Genomic DNA, 14,634 nt, shown 5'->3' on the forward strand with positions numbered 1-14,634 from the left:
TATTCTAGAAAAACAAATATGAGCCCCATCACATGCTTAATTCAAAAAATTATTTAAATGAATCTGATAATGACTAAGCTGAAAATTATTCCTGTGCAAATTTCATTCTGGATTTTAAAAGTTTTAGTTCAGTAAGTAAAATTACACATGCATACACATTTATATATATATATAAATGTGTATACACATTTATATATATATATAAATGTGTATGCGTGTGTAATTTTACTTAATGAACTAAAATTTTTATAATTTGTATATATATGTATAAATTAAATTATATATATTTACTGACTCACTAAAGTTTGTTGACATTAATTTAAAAATGATGTAGATAAAACTGGATATTAAAAAAAATCAAAATGTTTTCATACGATGTAATTTAAAATTGTTTCAATATGTATCTACATATAACATATTTCATGGAATCAATATTATCTTTTAATATTGCTTGTAATAGTAATATTATTGTCATTTGGATATCACATAACATCAAAATTTCATATTTTGAAGATAAAATGTTGAGGGATTACAACAAATCCTTAAAGAACACAGATTGTGATAAGATTTTTTAAGCCTGTAGAATATATATTAAAGAGCATATTCATAGTATAGACTAGGCATGAACAACCTCATATCAAAACATTGTTGTATGTCCATTATATAAATATAATGGACATACAACACTGTTTTGATATGAGATCAGACTAAAACACTGAAAATATTGAATTTTATGTCAGATCTATATAAAACCCAATTACTGTAAAAATGTAACATTGAAATATTTTTCTTTAAAACTGTAAGTAAGTGAAAAAAATTTAAGTATAAAATTTGTACTTAATTTTAATGAAAACATTAAGGTTGTAATTTGACAACATTTGAAGGAGGTCTTTGAATTACAATTGGCAGTTCTCATAAATGAGCAAATTTACTAATTTGTAAAAGAAATTTGAAGATTATTTATTTATAATATTCACATTTCTTGCTCATAGCCTCTATTTTTATTCACTGAACACAGACTTATAATTACTTATAATGTATCTTAATAGTATGAAAATCACATAAAAATGTCATACAGGCCACAAGTAGCCCAAGCCTAAAATATGTACATATGGGAACATATCAGATAAATTAATTTCATTATACGGCACTTCAATGCATATTTTTTAATTCTTTTCTACACAAATCTCCTGAAACAATATTTAATCTAAATAAGTATTTTCATTTTAATTCATTCTCATTATTTTTGCTGCAGTATGCTTACAAACATGAAATTCAAAAATTAAATTAACAATAAGCTACATAATGATATTTTCTTGTTTTTCTCACTGTTAACATTACATACACTTTAAAATGCATATAAGCATAAAATCATATAAAAATAAATACATTTATTACTTACTGTTCTCATAGGATCACCAAAATTAATTTTTAGCTGTCCCATTGCCCTTATAATAATTATTAGACTTTGTATAGTGTTACTGTGTACAACTAGTCGATATTTAAGACATTCTTCTTTGGAATAACCAGATTCATGTATAATTCTGCAGAGTAAAAAAAAAATCATTAATTAAAATTTTTTTCTTGCAAAAATGTTCAAGTACAAAACTTAATGCATTTTACCTATAAATGTTTGAAATAGCTCATAAAAGCTAAAGTAACATTAATCCTAAAAATAAGTTATGAATAAAATCTTATTTTTACAGTACAGTCACAAACTCCATTAATACAAAGTCAAAGGAACTTAAAAATTGGTACTTTATATCATTTATGTTTGTATTAAGCAAAGTTTATTTTAAAAAAAAATCAATCATACCATCAAATTGCAAAAGCCAAATTTTCTTCCAGTCATTTCATTATGTTTTATCTTAATTAGATACATTTGAAAAAATAAGCAATGTACTTTATTGTGATACATTGTCTCAAAGAAAGAATCTACAGTTGGTTTTTGACATTGGTTAGAGTCAGGGCAGGATTAACCCACTTTAGAGCCCTAGACATTTTCTTCTTATGGGGCCCCCTCCCTATCCCACAAGAAATAGAGCACACAATAAAATATAAAATAATAAATAAAACAAAACTAAATAATGTGAAAAACTAAAACAAATCTTAAATTTTTAATTAATAAAAAAGATTTAATATATAACAATAAATTTTAGTTTTTCTAGAAACGTTTGAACAGTTTGTTTATAAATTAAAAAAAATTGAAATTTATTTTATTAAATGTCTAACAAAAGTTGTTATACAATAACAATATTACCTTAAAATATTAATTGTTTAATTTAACCTTTTTGGGTAATATTTAAATAATATAATATTTTACCCATCAAAGGTAAATTGAATAATGAAAAAGATAATTTAAATAAAAGCCAAGATGGTTTAAAAAAAATAAGTAGATAAATATGAATATACTACATTTAAAAATTCAGAAAAGTAAACTATCTTATTTACAAATCTTTTCAAAATAGAGTTTGGCCAGGCCCTTTAAAAAACTGGGCCGTAGACATTTGTCTATGTGATGACCGGCCCTGGTTAGAGTTAGTAGAATGATGATTAAGGCTACTGGATATAAGAGGCAGATGTATCAACTTAATCAAATCTGGGTGATGGATCTATATAAAACTTTACAAATTTAAAAATAATTTATTTGCTTGGTTTTCAACAAAAACAATTTTTTATTTTAAAATTAAAAGTAATTACAGCATTTTATATTGTAATTCAGTTGTTTCATTATTTCTGTTATTAAAACAATTAAAAAGTAAGATCTACTTTATAAAACTACAAATTTAATTGAAAATCTCCCAATGGGATTGGGAGATATTCAATTTGTAAACTTGTAGTTTTATGTTAGTTGTTTATAAATTACTAACAACTAAAAAATTTACAGTTTTATGTAGTTTTAGTTAAATCCAATATTAACTTCTGTTTCCAATGTGCAAACCAACTTCTTAACTAATCATTTGGCATTGTCAGAGCATATAAAGTACTGACTATAAGATAAAGTATAATTTTTTGAGTTGGAGTTAACATTGTTCGTGATGTGAAATTGACTATGATAAAATTGATGTCATAAGTATTGTGGCTAACATGTGTTTCTGGTCATGTGACTTGGGGTTTCCAATCTGGCCACGTGACTTCAAGAGAGAAGCTAGAAACAATGTGCTTTGTATTAAATGATGTAATATAATTGTTATTGAATTTGCAGGAATACAAACATGTTTTATTTTACATATTAACCAAACTTGTTAATGTTGAAATGCATACACACACACACACACACACACACACACACACACACACAGTGGGTGATCGGTTAACGAACAAATCTAATAACGAACACTTTTGTAAAAGATTTTTGTGTTTGGACAATGAACATATGATCGGATAACGAACACCTCACAGAACAAACACAAAAAGAAATGACGTGAAATAATGAATAATGATTGGTCTTCTCTTGTCTTCGGGCAACAATCTGAAACTTTTCAGAGTGTGGGAGACGTCGATATCAATGCTCAACCCGCGGTACATACTGATCAGATAGTATTTCTCTAAACTTTGAAACTCTCCCTTACAATTCCAGCCTTTGATTTTTCTAACAGAAACAATATTTTTATAGTATTTGCGAGACTGTCGTGTGGGCACTCGTTAAGTTTTGCGTGGGCTTTTCTTTTTGAAAGGTGAGAGTATAATAGCAAAGGTAGAGAGTGGGCAGAAGATGCCTAATGTTGCTGGCAGTATGGCTTGAACAGGTCTACAGTAGGCCACAGTTCAATCTTATTTAAGAAAGATACAGTATAATCAAGAAGACTCAAGCAGCTAAAGAAATAACAAAAATCACATCTGAGAAATAAAGAGCATTGAAGAGCTCATAATGGAACCTGAAATGGATCTGAAGACAGAAGAACACCAAGAAACTCAGAGAAATATTTTTTTTTTTTTTTCTGAAAAAGAGGAATAATGCTGATATCTGCTATTAAACATCTTTTGAAAAAGTAGGATGATGTCAGAACAATGGTTTTAGAATAGCATCCAAACCAGGTTGAGGCTTGGGAATTTCTACAATTACAATGCTATTAATTACTTATGAAAAATCTTGAAGAAGAGAGAAAAGCAACTGACATTAGACAGATTCTTTAACCCCCTCAAATGGAAAAAACATGACTAATAAAAATGTAAGATTGTGTATATATGTATTTTTATTATTACATATAAATAAACATAGTACAAAAGTATATATTTTTTATTTTTTGGGGTCTCCAGAATGAATTAATTAAATTCCCATTAAAACCTATGGTAAATCGATAATAGGTTAACAAACAATTCAGACAGCAAACAAAGTCTTGGGACGAATTATGTTCGTTAACCAATCACCCACTGTATTCAATTTATTATTGATTCATTAATTGGTAATAATAATAATAATAATAATAGCAGTATAAATGTTAATTTTAACATTTAACATATTCTAATTATAATTTAAAATTAATTATTTTTGAACTGTTTTAAAATAATTTTTACAAACTACTTTATAATTGAAATTTTAATATTTTTGTAAAATTACAAAAATATTAAAATTTCTGTAAAAAGGCTTCATGAATTAGTTGTATAAATGTTGAAAATATTTTTATGAGAACTTATAAAAAATGCTTAACATTTATTGTATCTCGAGTGAAAAGCAGTGCAATTTTTAGATGTAGGATTTTAAAACACTAGAAAAATTTTTAAATGAGTGTATTATTCATAACAAAACTTCCTGATCTAAGAAATTTATCAAGACAAATCATTAAGAATACAAAAATAGGTAGGGTGAGCTCTGTGCATTCACTCTTGAGTAATAGTGTTACAAATCTGACTACAAGTAGTGCTGGATTAACAGTTTATATTAATTCTTTATATATATTGTATATGTATATAAAGAATTAATATAAACTGTAATACACACACCACGTACATGCCTTTTTGGTCTATTTGGTCAAATTTTTACTTAAATGCATTTTATAAAGAAATTTAAATATCGTTTATAAAAATTTCTATTTCTAAAACATAACATGTTCAAAATGATTAATAATAAATAATGTTGTATTACAATAATTAAAAAAAAAAAAAAAATAATATATTATATATATATATATATATAATATATATATAAAACTTACTTCATTTGTTTAGCAATAGTACTTTTCCCTGATTCACCAGCACCTAAAAAAAATTATACATGTAAAATATATTTATAAAAATGAAAAATTAATTACATTTGTTACATTTTACTATTCACTTTTATTTTAAAATTATTTCTTATAAATTAAACAAACATTTTACATAATATAATTCTTATTGAAAAGTATAACTAACTTAAAATCTCTAATCATATAACTCAAATAACTTTGTTCTCTATATACAAAAAATTAGTAATAGTATTTAAATAAATGATGGAATAATGAAGTTAAATCATTTAACTTCACAATAAATTAAATAATTTTCAAATTATATAAAAATATTTTCTATATACTTGTTTTTTCTAGATCAAATTGTTTGTATTTGAAATTATAAATTTATAATTTAAAACTGACAACCAGATTTAAAAATCCAATATATTGTTATTATTATGTGAGATATACTCGAATAACACCAGTGGCTGTATACTATGCCAAACCAAAGTCAAGTAAGTCAAGGCATAGCAACCAAAACAAGTATATCAGTGTGTGTGTCTGTATTCAGGAATTTCCTAACAATATGGCATGTATTCAATATTGTGGCCTTCTGTAGTGTGATGTATGTATTTCTATTCAATTGTAATGTTCCCAGGCTTTTGTGTAGTGTGTGTGGTATCACACCTGTACAGGAGAAGACGAACAGGTACAATAAGCACTCTATCCATCCTCCACAGATGCCTTATTTCCTGGGCGAGTTCTGTGTACTTACTGATTTTTCCAGTGAATGTGTTTTGTACATTGTGAGTGTTTGGAATGGATATGTCTATAATGTATGTGATTTTATTGTGTTTGTCAATGAGTGTGATGTCTGGTCTGTTGTGGTAAATTGTTTTATCTGTGATTATGGCTCTGTCATAGTACATTTTGTGTGTGTTGTTTTCCAATACTGTCTGTAGAATATACTTGTAGTATGGTTCATGGATGTCTAATAATTTGCATTTCTTTGCAAGTTCTTGATGTATTATATTTGCTACTTGATTGTGTCTGTGTAAATAATCTGTCTGTGCCAAGAGCTTGCAACCAGAAGTGATGTGTTGTATAGTTTCTGGCATGACGTGACATTTTCTGCATGTGCCATTCATGAGTGTTGTATCTTTGAGTATGTGTTTTCTGTAGTTTTTAGTATTTATGACCTGATCCTGTATGGCAATCATGAATCCTTCCATCTCCCAAACAGGCATCCCCGAGCTAACCAGCTGTTTGACGCAGTTTTGTCAACTTATTATTATTATTGTTATTATTATAAACATATCTTACTTTACTAAAAATATTAATTTATGTTTAGAGAAAAATATTCTCTCTGAAAATTCTTCTAAATACAATTAGAGAGAAATTTACAAAAGTTTGCTTGTAAAAAACAAACTTCTAACATACACATAGATTACAAAGTGCAATAATCTTAAAATAACACAATTATCAAAAAATATTTATAAATTGTTAGTATATAAAGCTCAACAAATTTTGTATTAATATTTTGTTATAGTCAAGCATCTACAAGCCACATTATTTTTGTGCTAGAATTAAATCAGTTATTAATTATGAAATTTGAATGATTAATAATATAGATCAACAATAATAATATAGAGTTCCTACTCAAATTTTTGTTTTAAATTTCATGACATTCCCTGACCAACTTTGTACAAATTCCGACCCTCATGTTCCTTACAGTATGGCATATTGACAAAATAAAACAGCAATTGACTTACTATGCATATACACTTCTCCAACTTTTTAATTAGTTATTTCTTCTAATTAACAGTTATATATTATTTTTATTGTTGAATTATTAAAACTAAAAATAAACTGTTTTATTAAATTAAAGTAGTTTATTGTGTTATTAATCCATAACCATAAATCTACTTGGCTTTGAAAAAAAAAATCCATTATTTATTATCCATTAACAAATACTATATAATCCATGTACAAAAGTATATATTTATTAAATTTATCCCTTAATAAATTTCCCGAACTTTATAAAATATTAATAAACTGGAAAAAAAAAATCAGAAATTGGTTTGTTATGCAATCAAAATTGTTAAAATGAAAAACGATAAATAATACCATTTAAATTAAAATTATCACTTTTTGTACTTTGTAAATTTTTGGGAAAATTTTTTGTATGTTTGGGAGAAATTTTAAGTCATGAAAATATTTTACTGCCCTTTTCATAAGTTGCATTACACCATACTACTTCTTGCTGCCTGCAGATGTCAACCACATATTTTCAACACACATTATAAACATTGCATTTATTAATTAATCACACATTTTAATATGTAGTGTAAAAATTACATATTTACAGAAAAACCTCAATTAGCCAAAGTAATATAGACCAATGGTATCTTAGATAACCAAAAACTCAGATGATACAGACATCTATAACCATTTCAGATTAAAAATTACAAATGTAAAAGATTTATATAATGGTACTTTCAAACTTATTTTTATACCTTAGTGAATTTAATCATATATAAAACTATAATTATTAAGAACAACAATTATATCCTACAACACTATTTTATTTATTATACAGCTACATACAATAGTTTTAAGAATAAAAATGTGTGTTATTGTAGTTACATTTTAATACCATTATAAATGTTTTGTCTCCTACTGAAGTGTTAAATAATAAATGGTAACAAAATCATTTTGTAATACATGTTATTGTTTTAAACTTTCTTTTATGAATTACAGTAAGAAAAATAGTGTATTCACTTAAACTTCAGCCTTAAGTAATCTAGCATCTCCGATAATCTAGGTTCTACTGTACATATTTTAAACATTTTATTATTCCACTATTTTATTTATTACTTATTTAAAACAATCTATTTCCATTTAGACAGTGGCTATAAATTTCGCTGAAAACAGTATTTTATTTCATAAATTCTATTTGGATAAAAAGGTATGCATTTATCCTAAAATGTTTTATTAGAAAAATGCAGCATGACCTTCAAATTATCAGAGTCAATTAAGAGTAGCCAATTACCCAGAATAAATTTAAATACATTAAATAAAAACTATTTTACAACTTTCTCTTATAAAACATTCAACACGTATATTTCTTAAAACAAGAAAGGTATTTTATTTTTACATTTTCAAATTTGACAAAGTATTTTATGAAAAGACTAATATTTCATTTTATACTTTTATCCTATAACTAAAAACAAAAAAAAACCACTATCACATAAAAAAATGTATGATATTAATTACATAAATAAATATTTAATAAATTATTGTATAATATTTAATAAATTAATTAAATATTTTACAATAATGCATATGAAATCATTCATAATTGATATAAATTAAGATTCTACAAAGAAATGCATAAATCCATAGTATTTGCATTTTTACAAGATTTATATCCCATAAATGTCGTCTGGCTAAGAAACAACCAGTTTGGGAAATGGAGATCGCAAGGTCATAAGAAAGTTTAACTCTGCACACCATATTTCAATTTTTCTTTACCTAATAGAACTCTGATTATCCAATTACTGATTAACTGTATGTCCAATTATCCAGATCACCAGGCCCTCCTTTCTCTTTCCCACTGACATCACACTGCAATTCTCTTACATCATGAGACTGTGTGATTAGTGATGACTATTTGCTGTGACCGAGCTAAATGAATGTTACTCACACACTGATGAATAAATAAATACAGTATGTGTACAATAATTTGCTGTTCCCCTGTAATTTCATTCTTCACATGTTAATCCATTTACCTAAATTTTCAATTATCCGAATCACCTGCAGTACAAATCAATTTGGATAAATCAGAGTTATATTGTAATATGAAATTCCTAACCATCCACATTCACTTTTATGATTGTCATTTTACTTTTCAATGTAGTTCCAACCTTGAGTGAGACATTTGTGAAAACAACTAGCTTTGATTTCCTGTTCACAGCTATGTCTTACTAATAAGTAAACTTTATAAAACATAGAATAAAAAGCAATGTATCTATAATTATACAATATAGAAATGATTAAGAGTGCAAATTAAATAAAAATTTTATAAAATTTTGAAGGTGTTTTGTTTCTGCATGGAAATTCTTGGCCATAAAGTGGCAAAATAAATTCAAAAACTGTTGCAACACTTTCTAGTGGGAAGCCTTGGAACATCTGGTATATAGCCTTGATCTGGTAGTAACTGACAACAATTTCTTTCCTGCTTTAAAGACTCAATTTGATGATCATAAACTTCAAAGTGATGAAAACAGACAGTTGTGAAATAGTCTTTGGAATAGCAGGATAAGCTTTATACGAATAGAGAATTGAAAATCTTATTCCATATTATATCAGATGCCTTCATTGAAGGCAAAACTATATCAAAAATATAGTGATATACTTAAGATTTGTATAATGTTTTTGTTAAAATAAGGAATGAACAATCCAAAATATACACCATGTCTCACAAACTTATTTTTAGATTACTTCTTTAAATTGTTCAAACAAACATTAATAGAATAACAAATCTTATAAATACTATTATACAATTAACAAAATACTCTTAATACTAGAAACTACTAATACAATATGATAGGAAAGATCATATAAGGTTAATAGTAAAATTAGCAATTAGCAAAAGTTTCAAAACATCAACTTTCAAAACTTTTGCCAAATTGTAAACATGTACATTTACAAGTACGTACGTACTGTACATGTATTCGTAAATTTAGATAAATTTTAGTTTTTAATATAGTACAGAAAAAAAAGTAATATATTTGTAAGCTTAAAATAGATTCTTATTAACCATATATTATTAAAAATGCATTTATAAATAAAATACAGAAATGGGAATGGTTATTTGTGGTTTAGCCTAGTGACAAGTAAATTCGACCTAAGTCACCTCTCATGGAACCAATTACCGACATAAGGTGAGGTATACCTGTATGAGAAAATTGCACATTTCTGACAGAAAACAAAATTTATATTTATCTTAAATATATCAGCATGATATAATATACATCTGTGGGAAAATGACCATTAGAATTCATTGGTTGAATTTTGAAAGCCGTCAACATTGGTGTTTGACAAGAATTTTATAAAAAACTAGCAGGTAGGCCCGGCGTTGCTCAGGCAAAAGTAACGATAGCGAAGATTAAGATTATTACATTATAGTCACAAAAGAAAAAGAGTAATTTCATCAACGAACTAAATATTTCTAAAGAAAGGTCAAATTCGAAAATTGAATATTCTAATATTGTTCGATTTTCACAACGTGTTCTGATTATATTGTTCGATTTTCATCGAACGTTCTAAAGAAGAAAAGTTGAGAAAAACCGAACTAATCTGTTTAAATTTGAAAAATCGAATATGTTCTAACATATTACTCTTTTTCTTTTTTTTTTCCTCCAGTGCCCGTAAATCTTGCACGTCGCTTTCTCTTGTTCTCCATTGTTACTTAACACTTCCATTGGTACTTAACACTTAAGTACTTAAATTTGGTACCCTGTGTACCGAATTTCAACTCTCAACTCCTAACCGTTTTAGCAAAAATTAAGATTATTACGTTATAGTCAACCTTACCCGTTTTCACAAAATGCATGAATTGGGACCCGTTTCCAGACTAACTAGAGAATTTTTAGATGGGTCTAAAAATATTTTCGATTTCCCGCAAAAAAGGAAAAAACTGCATCTGCGTCTTGCACGTCGCTTTCTCTTAACACTTCCATTGTTAATGGAAGTGTTAAGACTTAATCCTGTCCTTCTCCCCCGTGGGGAGGAATTTCGAAAAATCCCTTCTTAGTGTGCATTCTTGTGACATACCCTAACTGTGTACCAAATTTCAACTTTCAACTCCTAACCGTTTGGGCTCTGTGCTAATTATTATTATCATTATTATCATCATCATGTCTCGATTATATATAGATTACACTGTTTTGTTAGAAATCCTTTACACAAAAATGCATAAAAGAAAATCATACAGTTTTTTGTTTAAAAAAGCAACCTCTTTATCATATGAAAACGAAAAGGCATTGAAAGTTTCTTGAAAATTTAAGGTGTATTTAGTGTTTTGATATACTGGTGAAGTTCCAGCTTTGACTATTATTGATTGAAAACTTAAAGATAGCAAGATCAATTTACAAGACAGTTAACAGAATCAGGCAACATTCTGACTGCTTCTTGTATTAAACTGTAAAAAACTTATCTTCCCTATAAAACTGCTGCTAAGTATACAAAGATGGAAACAACATTCATCAAATGAATTAAAGGTCTAAAGGTGTAACTAAAAATGGTAATAATACTTGTGAAATGACATAACATTTTTTCTTCAAATTTAGCCAAATGTTAATTCATCAAAATTAAAGACATCACATGGGTGGCTAACCCAGTCTCTGTGCAAGCATATATTGGTGAAATGTTGTCACCAGTGTGGAAGAGGAAGTACCCAGTAGTGCATCTGTACATTTTTAAATGACATATAGAAATGCATACTGCAACATTTACTCACAATTTTGATAAATCCCTGCTATGGTTTGATCTGCCAGCCAACTATTCCAACTACTTTAAGACTTAAGATAGTTAAATACCAGAAAAAAATAGGAAGAAAGAAAGGAAAAGAAAAAAAATGTGCTTTTCTGTTGGGATGACTATTGTGTATGATCCCAAAACAATTTTGAAACCGTTTCCTATGTTTATATTTCAAAATTTGAAAAACCTCCCAAAAGGCTGTTTTGTATATGAAACAAAAGATGAAGTAATGACAGCAAAGATGCTTATAGTCGTTTTAAATATGTTTTGAAAACAAATACCATATTCACTTGCATATAAGACGAGTTTTTATATACTTTTTGTGAACCATGTATAGTGTGAACATGCTGCCATTATAGCAGGGTGCTATCAAGGTCAAAGTGATGGTCTGAAAATAGCTTTGAGAATAGAGCTAGTATAAGGTATGGCGAAACTAGATCAAGGCACCTCTAGCGGAGAAGCCGGGTAACAGAATCGGGGCTATGAAGATGGCACCAGTGCTGTTCCACCTAGTACTTTTGTACTAATCTAGTACCTTTTTACTCGTCCAGTACCAAGATACCCAACATCATTTTCCTACTACCATTCATGAAATCCTAATACATTTCCTTTCAATTTAGTACCTTTCCAAACATTCATTTTTATTCTACTTACTTTGGCAGTAAATAGATGTTTTTATTACTTCCTCATTCAAGTGCAGCAGTTGAACATACTTTTTTACAATTAAATTTAATAAAAACTACAGAATCGAGTTCTTACCGATTCCTGTGAAGCACTGTTATTAGCAAAAAAGCTACTTAAAAGCAACAATGATAAATGTTACACTTGAAAACCATCATCTGCTTCAACCATACAAAATCATTCTAGTGAGGAAGATTCTGATGATGATCTTATCAGTGATTTTTCAATGTGATAATTTTAAAGTTTAGTACTTCGTGTTCATTATTTTTGTTTTAATATTTTTTTCATTTGATTGTTGTTGAGGAATAATAGCATTCTTGCAATATATGAATTTATCTTGTATGAATGTTGTATGTTACATGCAACACTTTATATATTTTAATAAATAATATAAATTTATAATTTATCAAATTTCAAGTATATATTTAAATAATATATAATATATACATACATTCAGCAGTTTACAGTCAAAGTAATGCCTGCATTAGTCAATACAGTTACTTCTCAACTTACGACAGGGTTCGGTTTTGCAACTTCGAATGTAAGTGCAAATGGTCATAACTTGAGAAGTGACTATAGATTATTTTGAATTAACGTATTGAATCTGCACGTATGTATGTCATATTATCAATATTAATACCGATTTTTTAAAAAAATACTATTGCACATTACTGGTTAACTTCGTACCTGGCAGCACAATAATATAGATAACACTACAAGCAACCACACAACAGTTATTTTTTGAAGTTTTGTGTGGCAGAAAGCTGTGGTTCATTATCACGAGAAAAAAACAAGCACCGCATTCAGTACGTATCCAACCCAAAGATGCGCGTGTTTTCCCAAAGCAGTTTTCTTTGCCTGTGTACAGGTGGCGCTCAACTCAGTTCCACTAGCTCTATAGGAATGACTGGTTGCTATTTCTGACTTGTCAAATACTGGTCTAACAACAGGTCACTCTTCATTGTTACATTATTTTACTGTTAGCTTGTGTAGTGAAAAGATATCGTTGGTTTTTGACAATGGAAAAATTATGGAAAACACACAGCACAGTACACAGCTTCTCTTAAGAGAAAAGTAATTTTGCATGTAGAACATAGTAATAATTGTGTCACAGGCTGCGAGTTCAGTGTATCAGAAGTGTGCATGCAGAAGTGGCATAATCAGTGAGATTCATTGTTTAATTGTGAAAGTACAAGAAAATCATTTTGTGGACCAAAAACTGGTGAATATCCAAAGTTAGAAAAACTACAAAATTTTGTGAAACACATGCACAATAGGTGTATGCCCATAACTGGAAATTCTTCAAGCAAAAGCCAGAGATCTCACAAGAGAATATGGAATTCCACAGCAAGAATTCAAAGCAAGTTGTGGTTGGGCATCCTGCTTCATAAAAAGAGAAGGATTCTCCATAAGATGTTGGATCTCCATTGTTCAAAAATTACCCACCAATTACAAAGCCAAGCTGGTCCAGTTTCAGAGGCATGTCCATCAATTTAAGAAACAGACTAAATTCCTAATAAGCCAAATTGGGAATGCAAATGAGACACCAATTTACTTTGATACACCAAGCAATACATCTATCCATCAAAAAGGAGAAAAGCAAGTATTGATTAGGTCAGGTGGAAAATGAAAAGCAAAGAATCAGTCATGCTGGTTTAGTGATGTGACTAAAATCCGTTGGCGCAATTCGGTAGAATTGGTTCGAGTTTGGTCCTACCTTGGATGATGATAGCTTCGATCTCAACAGCAAGCCCCGCATCCTTTGCTCGTCTGAGGATTAACGGAGACATTGATCCTTGCGAAATATCTTACTTTATTCGTCACGTTTGCTAGATATATACAGTAGTATCATTCACTATTACGAGGTATTTACAGTAAGTTAGGTTGGCACGGAACAAAAAGAAAAACGTCTCTCCTTGACAGCGTCCGAGAGCGAAGTTCACCAAAATTGTGGTGGCGTCCTCTGCTCTACACTGGCACGCACAGCAGTAAGTTGCCACCATACATTATACAGAAGCAGAAAACAATCCCTAAAGATGAAACTTTTCCAAGAGATGATGATATTTGATGTCACAAGAAAGGCTGGATGAACAATGAGCTTTGATTGACTGGTTAAAAACAGTATGGCTACATTGACCAGGTGCATTGCTAAAACTACTGTCAATTTTAGTGATGGATGAATTCAAAGGACACCTTATAAAGGATGTTAAAAATCTTCTAAGGGGAAACAAGAGCACTCTCGTGATGATTCCTGGGGAATGAC

At 28.5% G+C, this 14,634-nt stretch overlaps 1 protein-coding gene across 1 annotated transcript in view; it reads right to left on the bottom strand.

The window, feature by feature from the left end:
* Galphai (G protein alpha i subunit) overlaps nucleotides 1-14,634 on the bottom strand; it is a 58,498-nt gene that overhangs the window by 24,104 nt on the left and 19,760 nt on the right. Inside the window, exons 2-3 of the mRNA XM_067280024.1 lie at nucleotides 5,157-5,199; nucleotides 1,403-1,544 (exon numbers count right to left, since the gene is read on the bottom strand). Coding sequence (XP_067136125.1) covers nucleotides 1,403-1,544; nucleotides 5,157-5,199 — 185 coding nt within the window. The remainder of the gene's footprint in view (nucleotides 1-1,402; nucleotides 1,545-5,156; nucleotides 5,200-14,634) is intronic.

The sequence above is a fragment of the Centruroides vittatus genome, unplaced genomic scaffold (assembly GCF_030686945.1).
Source record: "Centruroides vittatus isolate TY-2023 unplaced genomic scaffold, ASM3068694v2 contig_880, whole genome shotgun sequence".
Classification (NCBI taxonomy): Eukaryota; Metazoa; Arthropoda; class Arachnida; order Scorpiones; family Buthidae; genus Centruroides; species Centruroides vittatus.